The sequence below is a fragment of the Stegastes partitus genome, unplaced genomic scaffold (assembly GCF_000690725.1).
Source record: "Stegastes partitus isolate 25-593 unplaced genomic scaffold, Stegastes_partitus-1.0.2 Scaffold2300, whole genome shotgun sequence".
In the NCBI taxonomy this organism is placed as follows: Eukaryota; Metazoa; Chordata; class Actinopteri; family Pomacentridae; genus Stegastes; species Stegastes partitus.
The window spans coordinates 25,090-43,761 of record NW_007580031.1 but is presented as its reverse complement, the minus strand read 5'-3'; the positions used below and the strand labels follow the sequence as shown (position 1 = coordinate 43,761).

Here is an 18,672-nt window from a genome sequence, read left to right as displayed (position 1 = left end):
TAAATATGGTCTGAATATTGAATCTGTTCCTGATGTTCTCCCGCAGTGGCTCTGATGTTCTCCTGCAGTGGTCCTGATGTTCTCCTAATGTGGTCTTGATGTTCTCCTGCAAAGGTCCAGATGTGGTCCTGATGTAGTCCTGCAGTGGCTCTGATGTTCTCCTGCAGTAGTCCTGGTGTGGTCCTGATGTTCTCCTGTAAAGGTTATGATGTGGTCTGGATGTTTTACTGCAGTGGTTCTGATGTGGTCCTGACATGGTAGTGATGTTCTCCTGGGGCAGGTCCTGATGTTCTTCTGCAGAGGTCCTAATGTGGTCCTGATATTCTCCTAATGTGGTCCTGATGTTCTCCTGCAAAGGTCCTGATGTAGTCCTGATGTTTTAATGCAGCGGTCCTGATATTCTCCTAATGTGGTCCTGATGTGGTGAAACGTCCTTAGGAACCTAAACGAGAAGTCCAGTTGCTTTCAGGTTCAATTTAAATGTAACTTAACGCTAATTCTAACACAGTGGCAGGAGTTTCCCATCAGAGTGGTTCTGGTTCACGTTATTCTTTGTACCTGATGTTCTGTTTTGGTCTGATATGTGTTGTTTGTGCACAGATACTCGTGTTTTTCAGATGCTCTCTGTTAATTCTGTTGGTTTGTGTAACTATGTTGCTGCGCAGACTCGTGACAGTTCTGTTTATTCTGACTTGTTTTTGTGCCCTCGTGTTTGCTCCGGAGTCACTCTGTGTCACTCATCCCGACCGTTTTCACTCCGTCAGCACTATTTTGCCACAGACAGAATGTTAATCCCGAGATTAAAGCCTGAACAAAAGCCAGAAGCAGCCATGACAACAACAGAAGGTCACATTGTTGCGCTCGTCGTCTATATGACAACAGCCTCCAAGGGCAGAGTCAGAACCACAGAGGACCTGGACAGGGACACATCAGCACAGATTCAACCTCTTCTCTCACAGTTTCAGCATTTTTCATCCGACCTTCTGAGATTTCAACCACGATGTTCGCTAAAAGTCTTCTGCTCATCTGTGTAACCGTTTTCATTTGTGCAGGTAAGAGTGGCCCAGTTCAGGTGTGCCAACAGTGACAGGTGTAGAAACAACTGCTAAGACATTACTCCAGTTGTAACGGTGCAGCATCATTTATTAAATAGCTATTTTGAAGGATAACTTAGAACGTATCCCATCTGGATGATCATTTATGACAAGCTGCTGTAACTGTCCAGATAAAACTACATCAATGTGGGAACTAATGTGAGTCTGTGTGTGTTTCAGATGCTGAGGACAAGTCCAGGCTCTACAGGAGGGTAAGAGACAAACCTACTGTCATTACAGCTTTTTGTCTATTACTTGAAAACACTTCAGGGTGGTAAACTAACTCAGCTGGATTTTAAAAGTTAATCTGTTCAACCACGATATTACTTTTGAATTTCTCTTGACATTTCTTTAAAGTTGTCCTGTCTGGAAATCTGACGTAGAAACTGTTTGCTGTGGAAACGATGATTTTTTCTTCATCAGTACACAGGTTCTTATGGGTTTAAGTCAGAACTTTAGGGAGACCAGTCTACAACCTTAATTCCTGCCTGATTAGGCCATTTCTTTGCCATTTTTGATGCGTGTTTGGTGTCGTTGCTTTGTTGGAACAACCACCTGCACCAGTTCCACTGGCACCAAAACAGCCCCAGAGCATGATGCTGCCACCTCCATGCTTGGTGGTAGGTTTGGTGTTCTTAGGTTAAAGGCCTCACCTTCTCTCATGCAAAAATGTTTCTGGTCATTGTGGCCAAATAGCTTAATGTCTGACCACAGAACTTTCCTCCAGAAGGCCTTTTCTTTGTCCATGTGACCAGCAGCAGACTTCAGTGGAGCTTTAAGGTTCTGCTTCTAGAGGAAGAACTTCCTTCTTCATCAGCCTTTCAGCTCATGTTGATGTCAGACCCTGTGGACACTGACAGCTGTGTTCCAGCAGCTTCTGATCCATCCAGAGCTGCTTTCTGCTGATTCCTGGTTGACTCTTGACCATCTTGACCAATCGTCTCTCAGCAGCAGCTGGTAGTTTGTGTTTTCTTCCAGATCGTGGCAGCAACACATCTGGACCATGAACTTTATACTTAAAAAACAGTTGTTGGCACAGATGACTTTGGAAGCTGAAGCTGCTTTGACATGGTTCCAAGTGACTTTCTGACTTGTTCAAGTCAATGACTTTCTTCTTCAGATCTTTGCTGTGCTCCTCAGACTTTGCCCCGGTTAGTGTACGTGGATGAGTCAAGTGAGTGCATCAAATAGGCGTTATTTAAATCGGCTCAGAGGAGCTGTAGTCAGTCACAATCATACCACTAAGACATTTTGAATAACACAACTTTCTACATCACTAAAACTGATAATCAAACATGCTGCATGTATATTTTTGACCAGCAGAGTTTGTCATTTTTCCAGAAGACCTGTGTGAAATCTATGACAGAATCAAAATGCATGATTGTTTTTTTTTTGTAATGACCAAGATGCATTTCAAAGATTTCATCATAGAGAATTAAGAGTCATTAAGAAACTCCAGACTGATATGATATACATGATCTTCACAAGCATGTAAACTTCTGGTCACAACTGCATATGAGGAGGAAGTGAAACCAGCAGATTTAACACTACTGACTAACATTAAACATTAAACCACGAACCCCGACCGCATAATTCTGGATCCTGTCTCCCTGAGGTCTGAATACTAAGTTCTAACCCGACTAACAGTGGACCTTTGACCTTGGTCCCAGTATCTCCAGCCCTGACCCACGAGTTACTGATCCTCTGGAGTCTGGCTTAGGATGGCATCTTGTGTCTGGCTTGTGCGCTCTCGTGTGTGTTTGTTGAATTGTGTTTTGTGTTTCTGCTGCAGCCCTCCTGTGTGGGGATGACTGTGACTCAGGCCTGTCCTCTGAGTTACTCTCCCGTCTGCGGCACTAACGGCATCACCTACCCAAACGAATGCTCCCTGTGCGTGGACAGACTGTGAGTACGCAGCGATGGACTAACGTCAGATAACAGCTCACTCTGTTAGCTGCATTTGGTAAAAACTGAAAAGATAAAACTGGAATAATCCTAACTGCTATTAAACTCTTGGTAGTCAGACACATAGGTTTGTTTTGTACTGGACACCTTAAATTGTGGCTCCAGATGCTTTGGCAAGTTACTGTGATGTCACAATTTTGGGTTTGTTTTGCAAAAATATGCGTCTTCATACTGAATACTTGTTGTTCTTAATGAGAACTAATACATGTTAAAAGATAATATGTGAAATTGTTCCACACACCTGTGCACAGGTAGAAGCAGAAGAGTGATTATGAGCGGATATAAAACCCTGTTCAACTGAATATTAATTACTGACTTTTCTCTTCAGGGAAAAAAGTGTGGACATTTTGATAGTGAGGGACGGCCCCTGCTGATAATGACATCGCCTCACTAACCGATGACATCGTCCTTGTTCTTCTCAACCAATGATGTCATCCCTTGCATCTTGGACTACAGTTTGATTGTAGCTAATTAGCTGTTAGCGTGTGGCTAACACATGAATAAACATGACTGTAGCTGTATGTGCTCATAGTTTAGACACATCTATTGTACAAGGGTGAGTCTTATATTTTCATATGTCTGCAAAACATTTTTTCATTCCAGTCTTTCACAAATAAAGATTTTATTTCCTCTGGGGTTTAGTGTCAGTTATTATTAACACAGTATTGTAATGCTTTTGGGTGGTTGGGTTCAGGGAAACAGATCCTGCTGGTTGGGGAACAGGGATGAATGTGAGGATCCCATCACTGCTCCCTGACAACTGTTGAGAGTTTGTCTGCTGCTTTTAAACCCACTTTCAGACCTGAACTATGTTGTGATAATCCGTCAGCTCCGTGTCTGAATGCACACTTCAGTCATGCTTCTGTAAAAGTCCTGTTTCACTTTCAACGTTTCTCCAATCTAAACAGAACCGACACATTAACAGTTGGAATTAGAACAGAAGAGAAATTATTTTCAGGAGTGGCACAGATAAAAACAGAAAGAAAGCTACATCTGCTTCGTATATAGTTATATATATTTGTATTTAATTGATTTTATACAGGGCTGCAAGGTGGGTCGGTGGTTAGCACTCTTGCCTCGCAGCTAGAAGGTCATCGGTTTGCGTCCCAGTGGGGGCAATCCTTCTGCGTGGAGTCTCCATGTTCTCCCCGTGCAGCGTGGGTTCTCTCTGGGTTATCCGGCTTCCTCCCACAAGGTCCAAAAACATGTTGAGGTTAATCGGTGATTCTTCGTGGTAAACATGTTTTTATGTGGTATACAAAGACAAAACTAACAGTATGCAAAAACGGCCAAAACAGACCAAGACCTCTAAGGTGACAAAAGTAATAATAAATAAATAATTTAGGAAAAATCATGACATTGCTTTTAAATTGTGGTTCAACAGAAATATTTAAAAAAAGAAGAAAAAACAAGCATGATAGGAGCTGTAAACTAATATTTAGTTGAACAACCCTCTGAGCCAATCACTGCCATCAGGTGTTTTCTGTAACTCTCAGTCAGACTTCTGCACCTGGCGACAGGTATTCTGGTCCACTGCTCATCAGCAAAGTGCTCTAATTTGTCTGGGACAGTTTTTATTTTTTGATTATTCTTTTCAACCACAATTCTAAAGCAATGTCTTATTTCCCTAAATTACAATTTAGAATTTAAAAAAAAATTATTACTATTACTTTTTTCAGTTTCTAGCTATTTGAGTGACTATTGTCAGTTTTGCCTTTTCTTTAATGGAAGTCATGAATACATTTGAGGACGACTGTACTACAGAATGACACTGTGCCTTAAAATTACATTAAAAATAACCCTTTAAAATGTAGAAATATTAGAGTCGTTCAACTCTGACTCTAAAGTCAGTGTAGTTGTTGGACAGAGAGGATTTTTCGAATCTCAGCTGATTGTAACCTGAGAAGGGGGCGGAGCTTCAGCAGCCTGAGAGTCCAAACTGCGGGTGAAGCGGCCCAGGTGTCCGGTGGCACCTGCTGCTGCTGCTGGGCAGGTTAATGATAAACCGTCCACCTGCTCGACACCGAAACCAGCCAGCAACCCGGAACAAACACGACACTGGACAGAAACACAGTCAATGAGACTTTCCGGAGTTAAAAAAAAAAAACAACAACAACAAACTGGAATATTCTACTTTTAACAGGCTCATGTTAGTGACACAGAAATCCAGCATCGGAGCCTGAAGCTGCCTTTAAGTTTCGCCCACCAGCTCGCTCAACTCCACCGGCGGGAAAGTGCCTGAAAATGGACCGACACCGGTACTTCATCTTCAACCAGAGGAGCGTCCTCATCTTCGGCATTCTCCAGGTGGCCTGTGCGGGTCTTTGTGTCATCTGCGGGTTCATGGACGCCGTTTTCCGCAAAGATACGCCGCTGAGCAGCACCAGGACGCCGGTGTGGGGAGGGCTGGTGAGCCTCCATCACGGACACTTGGTCTAGTCATTAGGAGAGGGCTTAAAAGTTTGTTAATTAAGTCTACAGGTAGTCCTGCTGTAATTAAAAGTATGCCGACAGTAGATTTATATGAACTTAGACTGCTGTGATCATTTATTATTAACGTCCCGTTAATGTTGGCCTTTGTACTTCCGGTTCTGTCTTTCAGGTCATGGCCTGTCCAGGTGTTCTGGCGCTGTTTGCCTCCCAAAGGAAACACTCGGTCCTGGTATGTGTCCTTAGTTTAACCGAGAATAGTCAACTGGTGGCATCATTTTATTTTCTCTTTTTTCCAGTCTCCAGTCCTTTGTTGTGGGGACTTTTGGACATTTATTTTGAAAATCCACAGTTGCAGCCAAGTTTAAAAAATGGAAAAATGTTAGGGTCTTATATTTTTTGTGAAATCAGGTCTTTACATTTTTTTTTCTGATAAATTAGCAGTTTTAGAGCCGACAACCAGCCACCAGGTTATCAGGAACACCTGCTTGGTCACAAGTCCCACTTTTATGAAGCTTCTGCTTTTCAGTTTTTGTTGATGTTGGCAGACAGGAACAGGAAACACTCAGGACTATGTGTCATTATTTGACCAAGAATAGTCAGCTGGTGTCACTATTTTCTTTTTTTCCCATCTCCAGTGCTTTTTTGTGGGGACATTTGGGCATTTATTTTGAAAATCTCCAGTTTAAACCCCTGAAAAGTAGCTCTAGCAGCTCACCTGTTGAACTATTCTGAGTTACACGGTTGTAATATTGCAGTAATTCTGATTTTGAAGGCGAGTAACTACACAGAAGTCCCCACCTTGTAAGTTATCAGAGTTTATTCTTGAGGTTTGTTATGTGTGTAAATCTAAATCTGTGTTCCTGAGACCGCTTGTTTTACTCATGATGTGTCTTCCAGCATGTTAAATCATAAAATATTATATTCTTTATACAGATATTTGTCCTGTTTGCATTTAGTCAAACTTGAAGTATTGAGATACTGGATTTCTTAAAGTATTTCACTTTTCATGTAATAAATGTAGAATTTATCACATTTTCACTTTCTGTCGAAACATATTTTAACTTTTTCACGATGACCTAATTTTTTTTGCAGCTGCGCCTGTCGTTGGCGAGTAAGAAAAACACTCGCTTTCCACACACGTTGTTGTTTTCTCGCCTGAACTTGTGCGTCTGTCCTCAGGTGAGTGCGATGGTCGTGGCTGCAGGACTTTCCTTCGTCACTGCAGTCTTCACATCGAGCTACGCCTGTCTGACTCTCACCTACGGGGAGGAGGACCAAGAGGTCTTCCACCGTCACAACAGTCCTGAAGTGGTAACCTCCAAACATCTTTTTTACAAATAATTTCTCGTCAAACAAAGGTGTAAATGAATAATACCTGCTGGCTGCGTTCCATTTAGACGTAACCACAAAGTGTACATACAAAAAGGACGTAACCTCTCAAACATCCAGGATTCTTTGTGGGACAAACCTAAAGCCCCGGTCAGAGGAAAGGTGGTTGTTGACCAGGATTTCTTCTTCAGAAACATGTGACCTATTGTGTGGCGCCTAATTCAGTAAACAGGTTGTTCTAATGGAGAACAAAAGTGCTGCTACTGCAAAAGATGCAGGACAGGAATGCTGGTAGAAAACTGCTGATCATGTCTGAATATATTTACGAGGTGGGCCAGGAAAGTTCCAGGACTGGTGTCACAAAAGATAGATTTCAAACTACAAACTACCAGTTTTCCCCTTCCATCTGATCCCCCTGGAGTCTAAACACACCTCCCCAGCCTTCTCTTTATGCCGCCATGCACTCCTGGAAAGATTCTTCCATGATCCTCTCAGCTTCGTCGTCACAGCCATCTTGATGTCGTCTAAACGGGTCTCCTTGATGACTTCCTTGAGCTTGGGGAAGAGGAAAAGATCCCACAGAGCCAGGTGTGGTGGGTGGGGAGGTTGCTCCAGCACGGAGATGTTCTCCTCAGCCAGGAGCTGTGGGATGCTCAGGACATCCTGCCACAACTCTCATGTTTTCTCGCTCACTGAACGAAGCAAACAGGATCTCTTTGTAGAAGTGCTGGTTGATCGTCTGAAGGAGAAAACTGGTAGTTTGTAGTTTGGGTTTGAAATATATCTTCTGACACCAGTCCTGGAGCTTCTCTGACACACCTCGTATTTTGCCAAACAATGCAGCTGATTATGTGTAACTGACGCCTGCCCAGTAGAGCTGTTCAACCTTAAACTTCATGTATTTAAACATGACCTTGAACAAGTCGCATTTAGATCTGACACTTGTCTTGTAATCGAACACATTTATGTGATTTCTGCATCACGAGCTGAATGCATGTATGTTACCGTGGCAACACAACGCGTACGGTGTGCGATGTTGTAGCTGCGCGGCTTCATTCGGTGGTTTTAGCGACGTACAGCTCAACAGGTTTGCAGGTGAAACGTTTTCTCACAGCAGAGAATCTGCATCGCTCATAAATAATCAGGGAACCAGCTGGTGCTTCAGCCGATTTAAAGTCTGTGAGGTTCTGTCCAAATCTACAAAAAGATACCCAAGATTTAGCTCTGGAAGTTACCCAGAATCCTGAGCGTTATGGATGAGACAGTTAAAAGTAAATACCATAAATAAATGGAAGATACTTGTTTTCATTTTTCTTTTTACTGATCGAGGGCGGTTCATGTTGTTCATACCAACTGTTACTATGTGCAGGTTTGCTTTTGTCTATCAGGGTCCTCAGCAGAGGGTTTAACTCTGCTCTTATATATTTATTATTATTATTATTTTTTGACATATTTGCCCTTTTGGAGAGAATTTGAAACGATGGGAGGAGAAAGCAGGGGAGTGACATGCAGTTAATGCTCAGCAGTGTTTTCATGAAGAGGTTGGAATTTTTATGTAAATTTGTGTTTAGCAGCTAGTGTAGAGAGATTTTTACTGCACATTCTCATCAGACCTCTTATGTTCTGCAACAGGCTTGTAAATATCATCCGTCTTAGCTAAAGAGTTCTATTAATTACTCATAATTTGTGCTGCTGTCACCTCTCTCTCCCTGCGCAGACGTTTGTCCTCCATCGGATGGTGAAGGGAGCGAACGCCACCATCCTGCTGAGCTGCGCCGTCAGCCTGCTGCTGTCTTCTTTCATTGCCTTCGTGGGCTGCCGCAGTCTGCCCTGCTGTGCCTGCTACGATACCAGGACCGGACTGGTAGGGGGGATACCGTCACTATCAGTTACTCCAAACGATATATGATGATTCCTTCTGTCTCGATCCACAAGCTTTGGGAAAACCTTTTTGTTTTCCTGAATTGAAACAACACAAAGGAAAATGAAAATTTGAATCAGTGTTGTCATGAAAAGATCCCTCCCTAAACTTATCGAAGCCAATCCTGAAAGAAACCTGAAGTATCAGGAGAAGAAACGGAACCATTAATAACAGAACACGCATTTGAAAATTAGGTTTTTTACCCCCATGGTTTAAAAAAGAAATGGAAAATATTTGGAGAGTGTCAAAGCAAAGCAGTGGAGGATGTGACATGTGGGAAATGGTGTTCGTCAAAAGCTGCTAAAAATATAAAATTAATAGCACAGATTTATTTATTTTTTTTAAACTACCATACTTGTGTAAACTTATTAACTGAGTCTTGGACCTACTGTCAGGAAAGGCTCGATTTTAGTTGTTAGCATTTATACAAATGCATTTTTTTACTTTACTGACAAGCTCTGATTTCACTTTCTCTCTACAGAATATGTGATATTTATAATATAGATGTGATATTATATATGATGTTATGTGTGTGCTGCAGGAAACGCTGGTTCCTCAGTTTGATCCCGGCGACACGGAGATGACAGTCTGCACCTGGCAAGGTAGGATCTCATGTTAAATGTTTAACCAAGACTTTGTTCCACAGTTCTGGTCTGGAGCACTTCAGTACCTGGTGGAAGACAAGTCCATCCCATAATAGAAAAGCACCAATACACAGTTAAATAACCTGGACTCGAAGTTTGTTGAATTCAGCTGAATGTTGCAGTTCATGTTCACAAAAATGAGATTAGGGATCGACCCATGTGTTTGTTTTTTCTCTCAAAAGAGGCCGATAATGGATGTCTGGAACCGTTGTACATTAAGTGTTTCACCAGCATGTGATTCATAAGTATTTATTAATAGGAGCGACTATAGCTGGTTATGTAAAGCAGAAACAGGAGTGATTAAATGATCTCCTCTGTTCATGTGAAGTCCATCAGTTTGTATCCATCTGCTGTGCTTCTGTTTTATTTGATCTTTCATGGTTTCATCACTTTTATTGTCCACTAAGGTCCAGATCTTAACGAAATATCAATTATTGATGTCCAGACTCTGTTTCAGGATGATCTGTGGCTCTAACTTAGCTTCTAGCCGTTAGCGTAGCTGTTAGCCACTGTGAGAGGAGCTAATTTTCCTGTTTGCGGCAACGGCTTGTATTTCTTGTTCAGTGCATCAGACCTGAAGTAGAGGATTTAATTTATCAATAACTGGCCAAATAAAACACAGATCATTGGAAAAATACCAATAATCAGTCCGTCCCTGTTGAAGGTATTTACCTTAGTGGGCAATAAAAGTGACAGAACAGAGAAAGATGAAGAAAACAGAAGAACAGCAGACGTCGCTGCAGGAGAGAAAACTGATTAATCAGTCGATCTGACTGTAAACGGAGGAGAACGGTTGGTCTTCACTCCTGTTTCTGCTGTTTATTACAGCGATCCTTATTGATGAAGAAGCCTGAAGGTTTCCTGCCATCACCTGCTGTTCTTATGCACATTAAATAGTACATCACTTCCAAACATCTGGTATCTTCTGATAGTCGACATCAGCACCTGACAAAAACATCTTCAGCAGTCTCGTGATGTTGTTCTTCTTTGTTTCCAGCAGGAGGCGATGACAGACTCTTCAACTCTCCGGCTCAGTCCACCGACAGAAGCGCCACCGAGGGAGAGGAGGGTTCGCCCAAAATGCCTCCATACAGCCGCCTGACCTGACCGTCCGCGATGCAGAGACTGAACGCTGCGGCCCTTCAGCCCAGAGGACGGACGTGATGCACCTTTTACGTTTCTTATTTATGTACACGGGCAGACGGGAGGAACCTCGGGAAGTCAGGACGTTTATAGACCTGTTAGAGATGTGACTCATTTAAACTCGTGATCAGAAGAAGCTCTTTGGACTCTTTGACCAAACGTTTCCGTGGCCAGACTCCCTGTAAACCTTTGCCAAACCTGAACGCAACGCGGCGAGACTGAAATGCTTAATTTGTCGTGTGAATCCAAAGACATTTTATGTGTATTTAATAAATAAAGATGGACTGAACTGTGTTTTTCTGAAATGTTCAGGGTAGTTTATTGCAAGGTTACACATGACAAAACCGTTGCAAGCGCCTCCCTCGTCACCCGTCCCCAGTAGTTTCACCCATTGGTCACTGCCGGTCAGTAACGTTTGACATTTTCCTTTGTGGCCGTGTGCAATGACAGATACAGTCACTTAGTTGTGAACCAAAGTAAGGCAAAAAGAAATTACAGTAGCGTGAAGGCAGATAGATGAAAAAAACAAAAGGACACTTGGAGAACAGAAGGAAGCAGCAACCAAATCCAGAATAAAACACCCGCTGCCTGCTCCTGCTTTTCCCGTCCGTGTGCAGTGCATAGCCTCTGAACAGAGTCCTGAGAGAAGGCCGTTTGGTTTGATCCACAGTCCACTGAGTCCTCTGAGAAGACGAAAGCTTGACCTGGAGGTGGTGAGCACAAGAGCCACAGGACCAGCTGTGGTCGCAGCCGACAAACACCGAGCTGCAAACTAACGTGTACGTCGGCCGAATGGAGGAAAAAACAAAGTCAGCGTTTATTGTACAAAGGTGCAACACATGCTGAATATTTCATCACAAGCTTACATACAGTAACGAGTATACGACGCATCCATGTACATGTTGAGACGCCTGAGGTGCACTACGAAGCCGTACTCCCTACGAGAGGTATGTGTTCGACTAACCTACACAGTGCTGGACTTCTGTTTAGCAGCCTTTCCTACGCACAACTAGGAACAGCGAGCAAACACTAAAACTCTAATTGCTTTTCTGTCTTTAGTTTCCCTTTGAATCCTGGTACGCTTTCTCTCCTTGTTGACTGCGAGAACAGGCTCCTCAAACACTGAGCTAAACAAAAGGTTCTGCCATTCAGAAGTGGGCGTCTTTGTCTGAAGCTGTGATTAGAGATTTTGGGGGCAGAAACACAAACATGGACGATCCATTACCCATCTGCAGGGCTGAGCTATGCAGTGAGTTTGCAAAGGCTGTATATAAAAGACAGACGTCACTCGCAGGTCTGAAAAGTAAAGTACCGTAAACCTGCATTCTTTCAACTAGCCAGCAGGGGGCGACTGGTCTGTTTGCAAAAATAAACCAGATTGGATACAGAAAATGATCCTATTTTCCCCTTTAATTACCTCAATAAACATTTTTCTGATGAATTTACTGCCTCGATCACAAGCTTTAAGGCTTTTGGAATTCAACATAATGTTCGATTTATAAATCATACTCCCATTTACAGTGGAATAGATGAAGAAGCCAGAGGGCGGGGCTAACTCGTGATTGGCTGCTGTATCCGCCACTTGCTTCTGTTTAAAAACAAGAAAATGGTCGTCCACAAACCGGTGAGTGACGCTACAGTCGCCACATCCATCTTTTATAAACAGTCTGAGCGATTTTGGCACGTTTGGCCGAACCGTGTGATCTGGAACCAGCTCTGTTTACAGTCTGACCTGCTGAGTTCTCTGCTGATACGCCACCAAGCATCTCCAACAAAGCCTGTAAATGTTCCATCCTCTCACATTTTCTCACCACCAGGGCTGAAAAATGAATCAGCACGATCCAGTTTTATTTAACTTTCACTATGTGGTTGGACCAGGATGAAAACGATGTTAGTCGTAGCTTCAATCGCATTTTTTAAATAGTTTACACGATTGAACCTAAGCTCAACTCAATATGGCACTTCTCCAGGTTGTTTCCTCCTGACCAGATCCTTGCTTGTGTTGGATCTGCTCTCAGATGTGCGTCGCTTTGGGTAAAAGCTGAATGAAACTGTAGAATTGTTGCAGACATCTCTGCCACATCGCTCAGCCCCACGTTTCACCATTTTGCTGAATAAAGTTATCGGGGAGGGAAAACACAGCTGGCTGCTGGCTGCAAGTTAAAAACAACACTGTATTCGACAGACTCTTAACCTTATTGTTCAGCAGGAGTCCTGTTTCTAGTGAATGTTCAGCTGCTTTTGTTCTTTGGCAAATCCTGAACAAAATATCTTTAACGTCTAAATGCTCCACTGTGTCCAGCTTCACGTGTTCGCTGCAGAAACACTATGACTGGTAGTTACGGCTAGGTTTAAAGGGGAGTGAGCTGGTCTGGATTTGTCATCCAGTTGGCTTAAATCAAGTCAAGCGCCCACACTCAAACCTAAACTATGTGTTGCAGCTTTCCTCCCCAATAAGCTCTAAAAATCTGAAGCAGTATCTGCCTCGATCAGGGCTCACTGTTGGGCGACTGGTTTGTAACTGACAAACAGGCTTTAAGGTGGGCCCTGCTTTAAACTCTCAGGCCGTGTAAATACCTCAGTGTAATGACACAGCTCATAGAGAGCAGGAGGAAAAGGCAGTTTAAAGGCCCAGAGGCCTGAAGCAACCTGGAGCTGGACGAGCCCAGACAGAGCCCACCGGTCTCAGCCTTCAGAGTGTGAAACATGAGGATGTGGTCACCGCGGGGCTTTTCTACATGGAAGATTTTAACCTCAATCCCTTTTTTTTTCTTCTTTAAATTGCCGATCAACTGTCAGGATTCAGTGAGGCTGATATGTCACAAACACAACCTTAAAATGAAATGATTTCCCTTCGACATGCAAACAAGCAGCCACAGTTAAAGGCACCCTGTGGAGTGATGCTAGACCAGCAGCCGGGGCTTTAAGGAGCAGATCTGTCTTTTATGTGCATCTCCGATCTTTGCTAGCGTGAGCTTCACTGTTGCTAAGAAATGTAGCATCGTGTTAGCAGAGGCAGGGACGGCTGCTGTGGATGTAAACAAAGCAGCTGTTAGACTTTGCAGATGTTCTCTGGAGAAGAAAATACATTAATGTTTTGTTTCCACACAGATGTGTCGCAAAACTCCTCCTGTGTTTTTTTTCTGGTTCAGAGTTTACTTTGAGAACGTTGAAAATTTTTAACTTTTGCAGTAGATTACGTTGGAAAAATGAATTAGCTCACAGGCTCTTCAGTTGTTTGACTATGTGGACGGCCAAATCGTGTAAATGTATCGTTAAAAAATTAACCCGTTTAGCTCGTTTAACACATGCCAGCTGTGTAATACAGAGAGAACACACACACTGTAGTGGTTTGTATGTCCTGAAGTAAATATTTCACTGAAGTGGCTCCTCATGATGCAGGAAAACCTCCTTACTTCTGTCTCTCCTCTTTTATTATTGGTCCTGTTTTAGTGGCAGTAACGCTTCATGCACAGATTCCATCAAACTAACGGTAAAAATTGATTTCTGCATCTGATTAGCCTCCTTCATGTGTATCCATCGTCACTAAAATGCATTTTCTTGCACTATTTCTACAGACATGAAGCAGAACTCTGTGGAAACGAGGCGTGTAAACAAAGACTGAGTGTAAATACGGTGATCAATAGGAAGAAAGCTCCACAGTGTGCCTTTACTGAGGCAGCTGAACGAGAACCGACATCCACCTGCAGAGTCACAATAAACCCAAACAAATCAGACAAGAAGGGAGTGGACAAAATATCACGTTCAGCTTTCAACAAAAAGCACAAATCACAACACCAAAGTGAGACTTGTTCTCTGTCTTGACACAGATGAAATGGTTGGATGGTTTTTATAAAGTGCTCTGGTATTTTGTCCACACCCTACAGCTCGGCCTTGGCTTAAACTATTTCCTTAAAGGACGATTTTTGGCCACTTTTTCAGGATCGGTGGATCCAAAAAACAAGAATCACATCGTAAATACGACCCCAAATCATATAAAGTCATTTATAAAGTTAAGCACAAGCAGTGAAAAAATGTATCCCCTCCGCTGAGACATTCAAATCTGTGTTTTTCTGATTGTGAAGCCATTTTTGCTCGATCCGCCCTTTCTTTCTTCTGCCTCATTATCCTTCAGACTGAACTTGTCTCACTATTCTCCCCCCTCAGCAGCTGCTGCAGCCCCAGCTCCGGCCCCCGTCTGCCCCGTCATCCCTGCCCCTGCTCAGGTTGACGGTGGCGCCTGAAGCCCCCGGCGGCTGGCTGAGCACCAGGGGCTTCTGGGACTTCAGCTTGTGGGCGACCGTCATAAAAATGGCCTCAACGTGGTCACTGTTTCCGGAGTTCCCGTCTCCCTGGCTGTTTGGGTTCTTTGCGGACGTCTCAAACAACGGCATGGAGTGGGCGTCCGCGAACTGCTGCGCCACGTCCGTGCCCACTTGGACCGAGTCTTGGAGGTCGCATTTGTTTCCCACCAGGATCCGGGGGACCTCGGTGCCCAGAGCGTGCTGCTTGCACTCCTCGATCCAGGCGGGGAGGCTGCGGAAGCTGGCGGCGTTGGTGACGTCATACACGAAGACGACGGCGTGCACGTTGCGGTAGTAGTGCTGCACCATGGACTTCCTGAAACGCTCCTGGCCTGCAGTGTCCCACAGCTGGATCTGTGGAGGACAGCGAGGACGTGGATCAGAAATTAAATCTAAAATAAGTGAGGAAGCTTCATCCCAAAGTCCTTTAAAATATGTGGAAGTTTTAAACAAAATTCCACAACTGAAGTCTGACTAAAGGTTAACTTTCCTGGTAAACATTTAGATCTCTGCTGCAAGTTTTAAGATTAATGTGCAGCCAGCAGAGGGGAAGGAAAACTAACTTCGCTTAAACCAGGACTGACCCCTGGAGCCTGGACCGGCCAGATTGGAACCAGGTCCAAATTCTACTCTGTGTAATCAGGTTGTAAACATAAATCTTGAAACAAATAAGAAACAGGTACGAGACGTGTAGCTGGTTGGATTTAATAAGTTAAACTTCATCCTACTCGTTTTTAAACACTATTTTAACCCTATTCAGGACTTTGGGGGTCTTTTGGACCCCAGACCATTTGGTTTAGGTGACAGGCACTGTTTTTGTTATTTTTGAAGATTTTTTTTTTTTAAATATAAAAAGAGGGACATTTGTCAAGCATTGGGACCCAAAATACATCAACTTATCAGAAAATTTATTTAACATAGTATAAAAGTCTATAATGAATACCAACAAATATTTTGCACATATTCTTTGTTGGGGTCTTGTCTCTTGGTCTGTTGTTGTTTTATTTTGTGTGATTTATTTTTCGTTTAGCCTTTACAGTACTGTGGCATCTCTGAAATAAATCAAATAGAAAATCTAAACAAAATTCAATTTCACTTAACATCAGACCTACTTCTGTCAGTCAACATGAAACTTGTATTTATGTTAGTTTTGTTGTGTTCATCTGCCCTGACAAACACAACCTGTGGAGTTCCTCAGGGCTCCGTTCTGGGTTCCCTTTCTGTTCAATGTTTACATGCTCAGATTGTGGAAATCAACACCGTAACTATGCAGACGACACACAACTTTACATAACAAGCAGTCAGCAGTTGCGTTAATACAAATCGATTGTTGGATGAGTCAGAATTTTCCTCAGTTAAGACACAAGTGAAGTTGTTGTTTTTAGGAGCCAGTTAAGAAGGATTAAAAGTCAGCAATCAGCTTCACTCACGGTTTTTACACACCAAATATCTGCTGCTCAGTTCTCAGACTTTTCTGTTTGCCTCTAAGTAAATTAAATCAGATCAAATATAACTTTATTAATCCCAGAATGTAATTGTATGTATGTAATTCTTGAACCAGAAATTGCTCAGAAAAAGCAAAATGACCTAAAATAAGAAATGCAGTGAGATATAAGCAGGATCCTTTACTTAAATAATTATTTTTTCTTCCACTTTACCTTTTTTATTTGTGTTGATTTTGCTTTATGTTGCTTTTACAGCTTGTCTTGATGTTTTATGTGCATCCTTTGAACCTGCTGCCTTTGCTTCCCTACATGTATATTTTATAATCCCGTGTTCTCCACCGGAGTTCTCCAGATCACCCGTCCTACCGATGCTGTGCTCGTCCGGTTCTTTTGGACCGGTACCGCGGCGCTCACCTTGATTTTCTCGCCGTCGATCTCCACCAGCCTCTCCCTGAAGTCCACCCCGATCGTGGCCTCGGTCTTCTCGGGGAACTTGCCGGCGCAGAAGCGGTAGGTGAGGCAGGTCTTCCCGACGCCCGAGTCCCCGATCACGATGATCTTGAAGATGCGGGTCCTCGGCGGCGGAAGGGTCGAGCTCGTCAGGGAGCCGGAGAATTCAACCGATGACCCGCTCTCCGCCATGTCGAACCGCCGGGGCCGGAGGAGGCTTTGTAGCCGTCGGTCACCGGGCTGCTGCTGCTGCTGCTGGAGGAGGAGGAGGAAGGGCCGAGGGAGCCTCCGACACCAAACACATCCAGTATGTAAAGAATATGTAATATTTAAACCGCCTTAAAATGCTCCCAGCGCACCCAGTAGCTTCATCTGTCAAACCAGTACATCGCGTCAACACTCAGCTGCGAAGCCACGTACGGAGGTGCCTGACGAAGTCTCTTCTCGCGAGATTTCAGCTGTATGTGACGTTCAGGGTCCCGCTGGAAATTATGTAATGTCCTGCACGACTAACGTTCCCACAACATTTACAAAAACAGCCTCCAAGTTCCATAATATCGTTGTGAAAAGTTGCAACCTAATGAAAAGAAGGTTTTGAAGATATTTATAATTTCCAGCAATTAAATTAAATTTTATTTATATAGCGCAGCTCACAACATATTTCATCTCAGAGCGCTCAGCGAAGCAAAGTGAAGACCTGAGCTGAGATTATTAGCTGCAATATTCAGAGGATGTTTGGTGGATTTACCTGTAGCTGCTTCAAAATAACCCGTGTTCTGTTATGAGATAAGTTAAAAAGAAAAGAACCAAAAAAGGAAAAAGCTATAAAATAAAGCTGGATTTCCCCAACATTCATCTGCAACACAACAAAACTTAATTCAAAATTGAGCAAATGTATTTTTTTCCAGTAAATCTGCCACTCATACTGGAGTGTTTTGGAGCCTTTGTGCAGCATTTCTAATTACTTTTAACTAAAGTAGATTTTACATACTGGCCTCCATCACCGTCCACTGCTGCCACTTAGTGGGAAAATATCAAACTAACATCATTATTTTTTCTCCTACATGACCTGTCTCTTGGCAGACTTCAGTGTTGCTGCAGTTTGTAAAAAATGCAGTCTGTTGCCTTTCTTCTCTTCTCCTGATACAAACTGTCGAACTTTTCCAAAACTCAGGAAATCTAGACATAAACAGAGCTGAAACTGTTAGATGATTGGTCAACTGGCAGAAAATGAATACACAACGATTCAGACAACTTATTTAAGTGACAAACATGCTCTAGTTCCAGTTTTTCCTGATCTTTGAAGTCAGAAAACCTCAATTTAATATTCTTCAAGGCTAAAAACTAATCTGGTTTTGCACAATACCCAAAATATTTTAAGACTACACAGTAAATTTAAAGGTTGCAGCAAAAACATAGGAAGTAAACGTTTTCACTGAGGATACAAACATGAATGTCAGAGTGACTGAATTCAATGTTAAAATATTTAACTCAGTTTCAAGTTTACTGAAATACAATTTCAATTGGAATTCAAACTATGAGATTTATTTATTTTTCCTTTTTCTTTAACGATTACTCAAACTGAGTAATTTACATTAAGTTAACCAGCACTTTAGATTTACTATTTTAAAAACTCTCCCGTCTCAGTTTACCCACCAGTATTGATCAGCTTGATATCAAACCTTCTGTTTCTAGATAAATTAATTGAAAAAGTTCTTCACCAACAACTTATCCACATTTTAATAGAACAATTGCTTTGATAGGTTTCAGGTAAAGGGATCCCACAACTACAAATACACTCATAAAATTAATTAATGACATTAGCTTCAACACTGACTCAGGAAAAGTCTTTGTTCTGGTTCTGTTGGACCTACTATGTGCTGCTTTTGACACAGTGGAAGACACGGTTCTGTAACAAAGATTAGAAGACTGGGTAGAACTCTC

General features: G+C 42.7%; 3 protein-coding genes across 3 annotated transcripts; 2 read left to right on the top strand and 1 right to left on the bottom strand.

Annotated features, from left to right (window-relative positions):
• Positions 1-924: 924 nt before the first annotated feature.
• Positions 925-3,605, top strand: LOC103374603 (probable pancreatic secretory proteinase inhibitor). The gene is made up of 4 exons (XM_008304719.1): positions 925-1,052; positions 1,275-1,306; positions 2,887-2,999; positions 3,388-3,605. Exons 1-4 carry the CDS (start codon positions 1,001-1,003, stop codon positions 3,431-3,433), a joined length of 243 nt encoding a protein of 80 aa, XP_008302941.1. The 5' UTR covers positions 925-1,000; the 3' UTR covers positions 3,434-3,605.
• Positions 3,606-5,303: 1,698 nt separating this feature from the next.
• Positions 5,304-10,816, top strand: LOC103374602 (uncharacterized). The gene is made up of 6 exons (XM_008304717.1): positions 5,304-5,468; positions 5,662-5,721; positions 6,672-6,803; positions 8,539-8,685; positions 9,284-9,344; positions 10,384-10,816. Exons 1-6 carry the CDS (start codon positions 5,304-5,306, stop codon positions 10,491-10,493), a joined length of 675 nt encoding a protein of 224 aa, XP_008302939.1. The 3' UTR covers positions 10,494-10,816.
• Positions 10,817-13,945: 3,129 nt separating this feature from the next.
• Positions 13,946-17,173, bottom strand: rab33ba (RAB33B, member RAS oncogene family a). Its single transcript, XM_008304716.1, has 2 exons — positions 16,693-17,173; positions 13,946-15,187 (listed from the first exon to the last, which is right to left on the bottom strand). Exons 1-2 carry the CDS (start codon positions 16,918-16,920, stop codon positions 14,693-14,695), a joined length of 723 nt encoding a protein of 240 aa, XP_008302938.1. The 5' UTR covers positions 16,921-17,173; the 3' UTR covers positions 13,946-14,692.
• Positions 17,174-18,672: the final 1,499 nt, after the last annotated feature.

What these genes read in the sequence shown, in the direction of transcription:
- LOC103374602 (XM_008304717.1), top strand. Translation starts at nt 5,304, where the DNA reads ATGGACCGACACCGGTACTTCATCTTCAACCAGAGGAGCGTCCTCATC. An exon ending in GTCACAACAGTCCTGAAGTG is followed by an intron (nt 6,804 to 8,538) that starts GTAACCTCCAAA and finishes CTCCCTGCGCAG; the next exon opens with ACGTTTGTCCTCCATCGGAT. An exon ending in ACGATACCAGGACCGGACTG is followed by an intron (nt 8,686 to 9,283) that starts GTAGGGGGGATA and finishes TGTGTGCTGCAG; the next exon opens with GAAACGCTGGTTCCTCAGTT.
- rab33ba (XM_008304716.1), bottom strand. Translation starts at nt 16,920, where the DNA reads ATGGCGGAGAGCGGGTCATCGGTTGAATTCTCCGGCTCCCTGACGAGC. An exon ending in TCGACGGCGAGAAAATCAAG is followed by an intron (nt 15,188 to 16,692) that starts GTGAGCGCCGCG and finishes TGTCCTCCACAG; the next exon opens with ATCCAGCTGTGGGACACTGC.
- LOC103374603 (XM_008304719.1), top strand. Translation starts at nt 1,001, where the DNA reads ATGTTCGCTAAAAGTCTTCTGCTCATCTGTGTAACCGTTTTCATTTGT. An exon ending in AACCGTTTTCATTTGTGCAG is followed by an intron (nt 1,053 to 1,274) that starts GTAAGAGTGGCC and finishes TGTGTGTTTCAG; the next exon opens with ATGCTGAGGACAAGTCCAGG. An exon ending in AGTCCAGGCTCTACAGGAGG is followed by an intron (nt 1,307 to 2,886) that starts GTAAGAGACAAA and finishes TTTCTGCTGCAG; the next exon opens with CCCTCCTGTGTGGGGATGAC.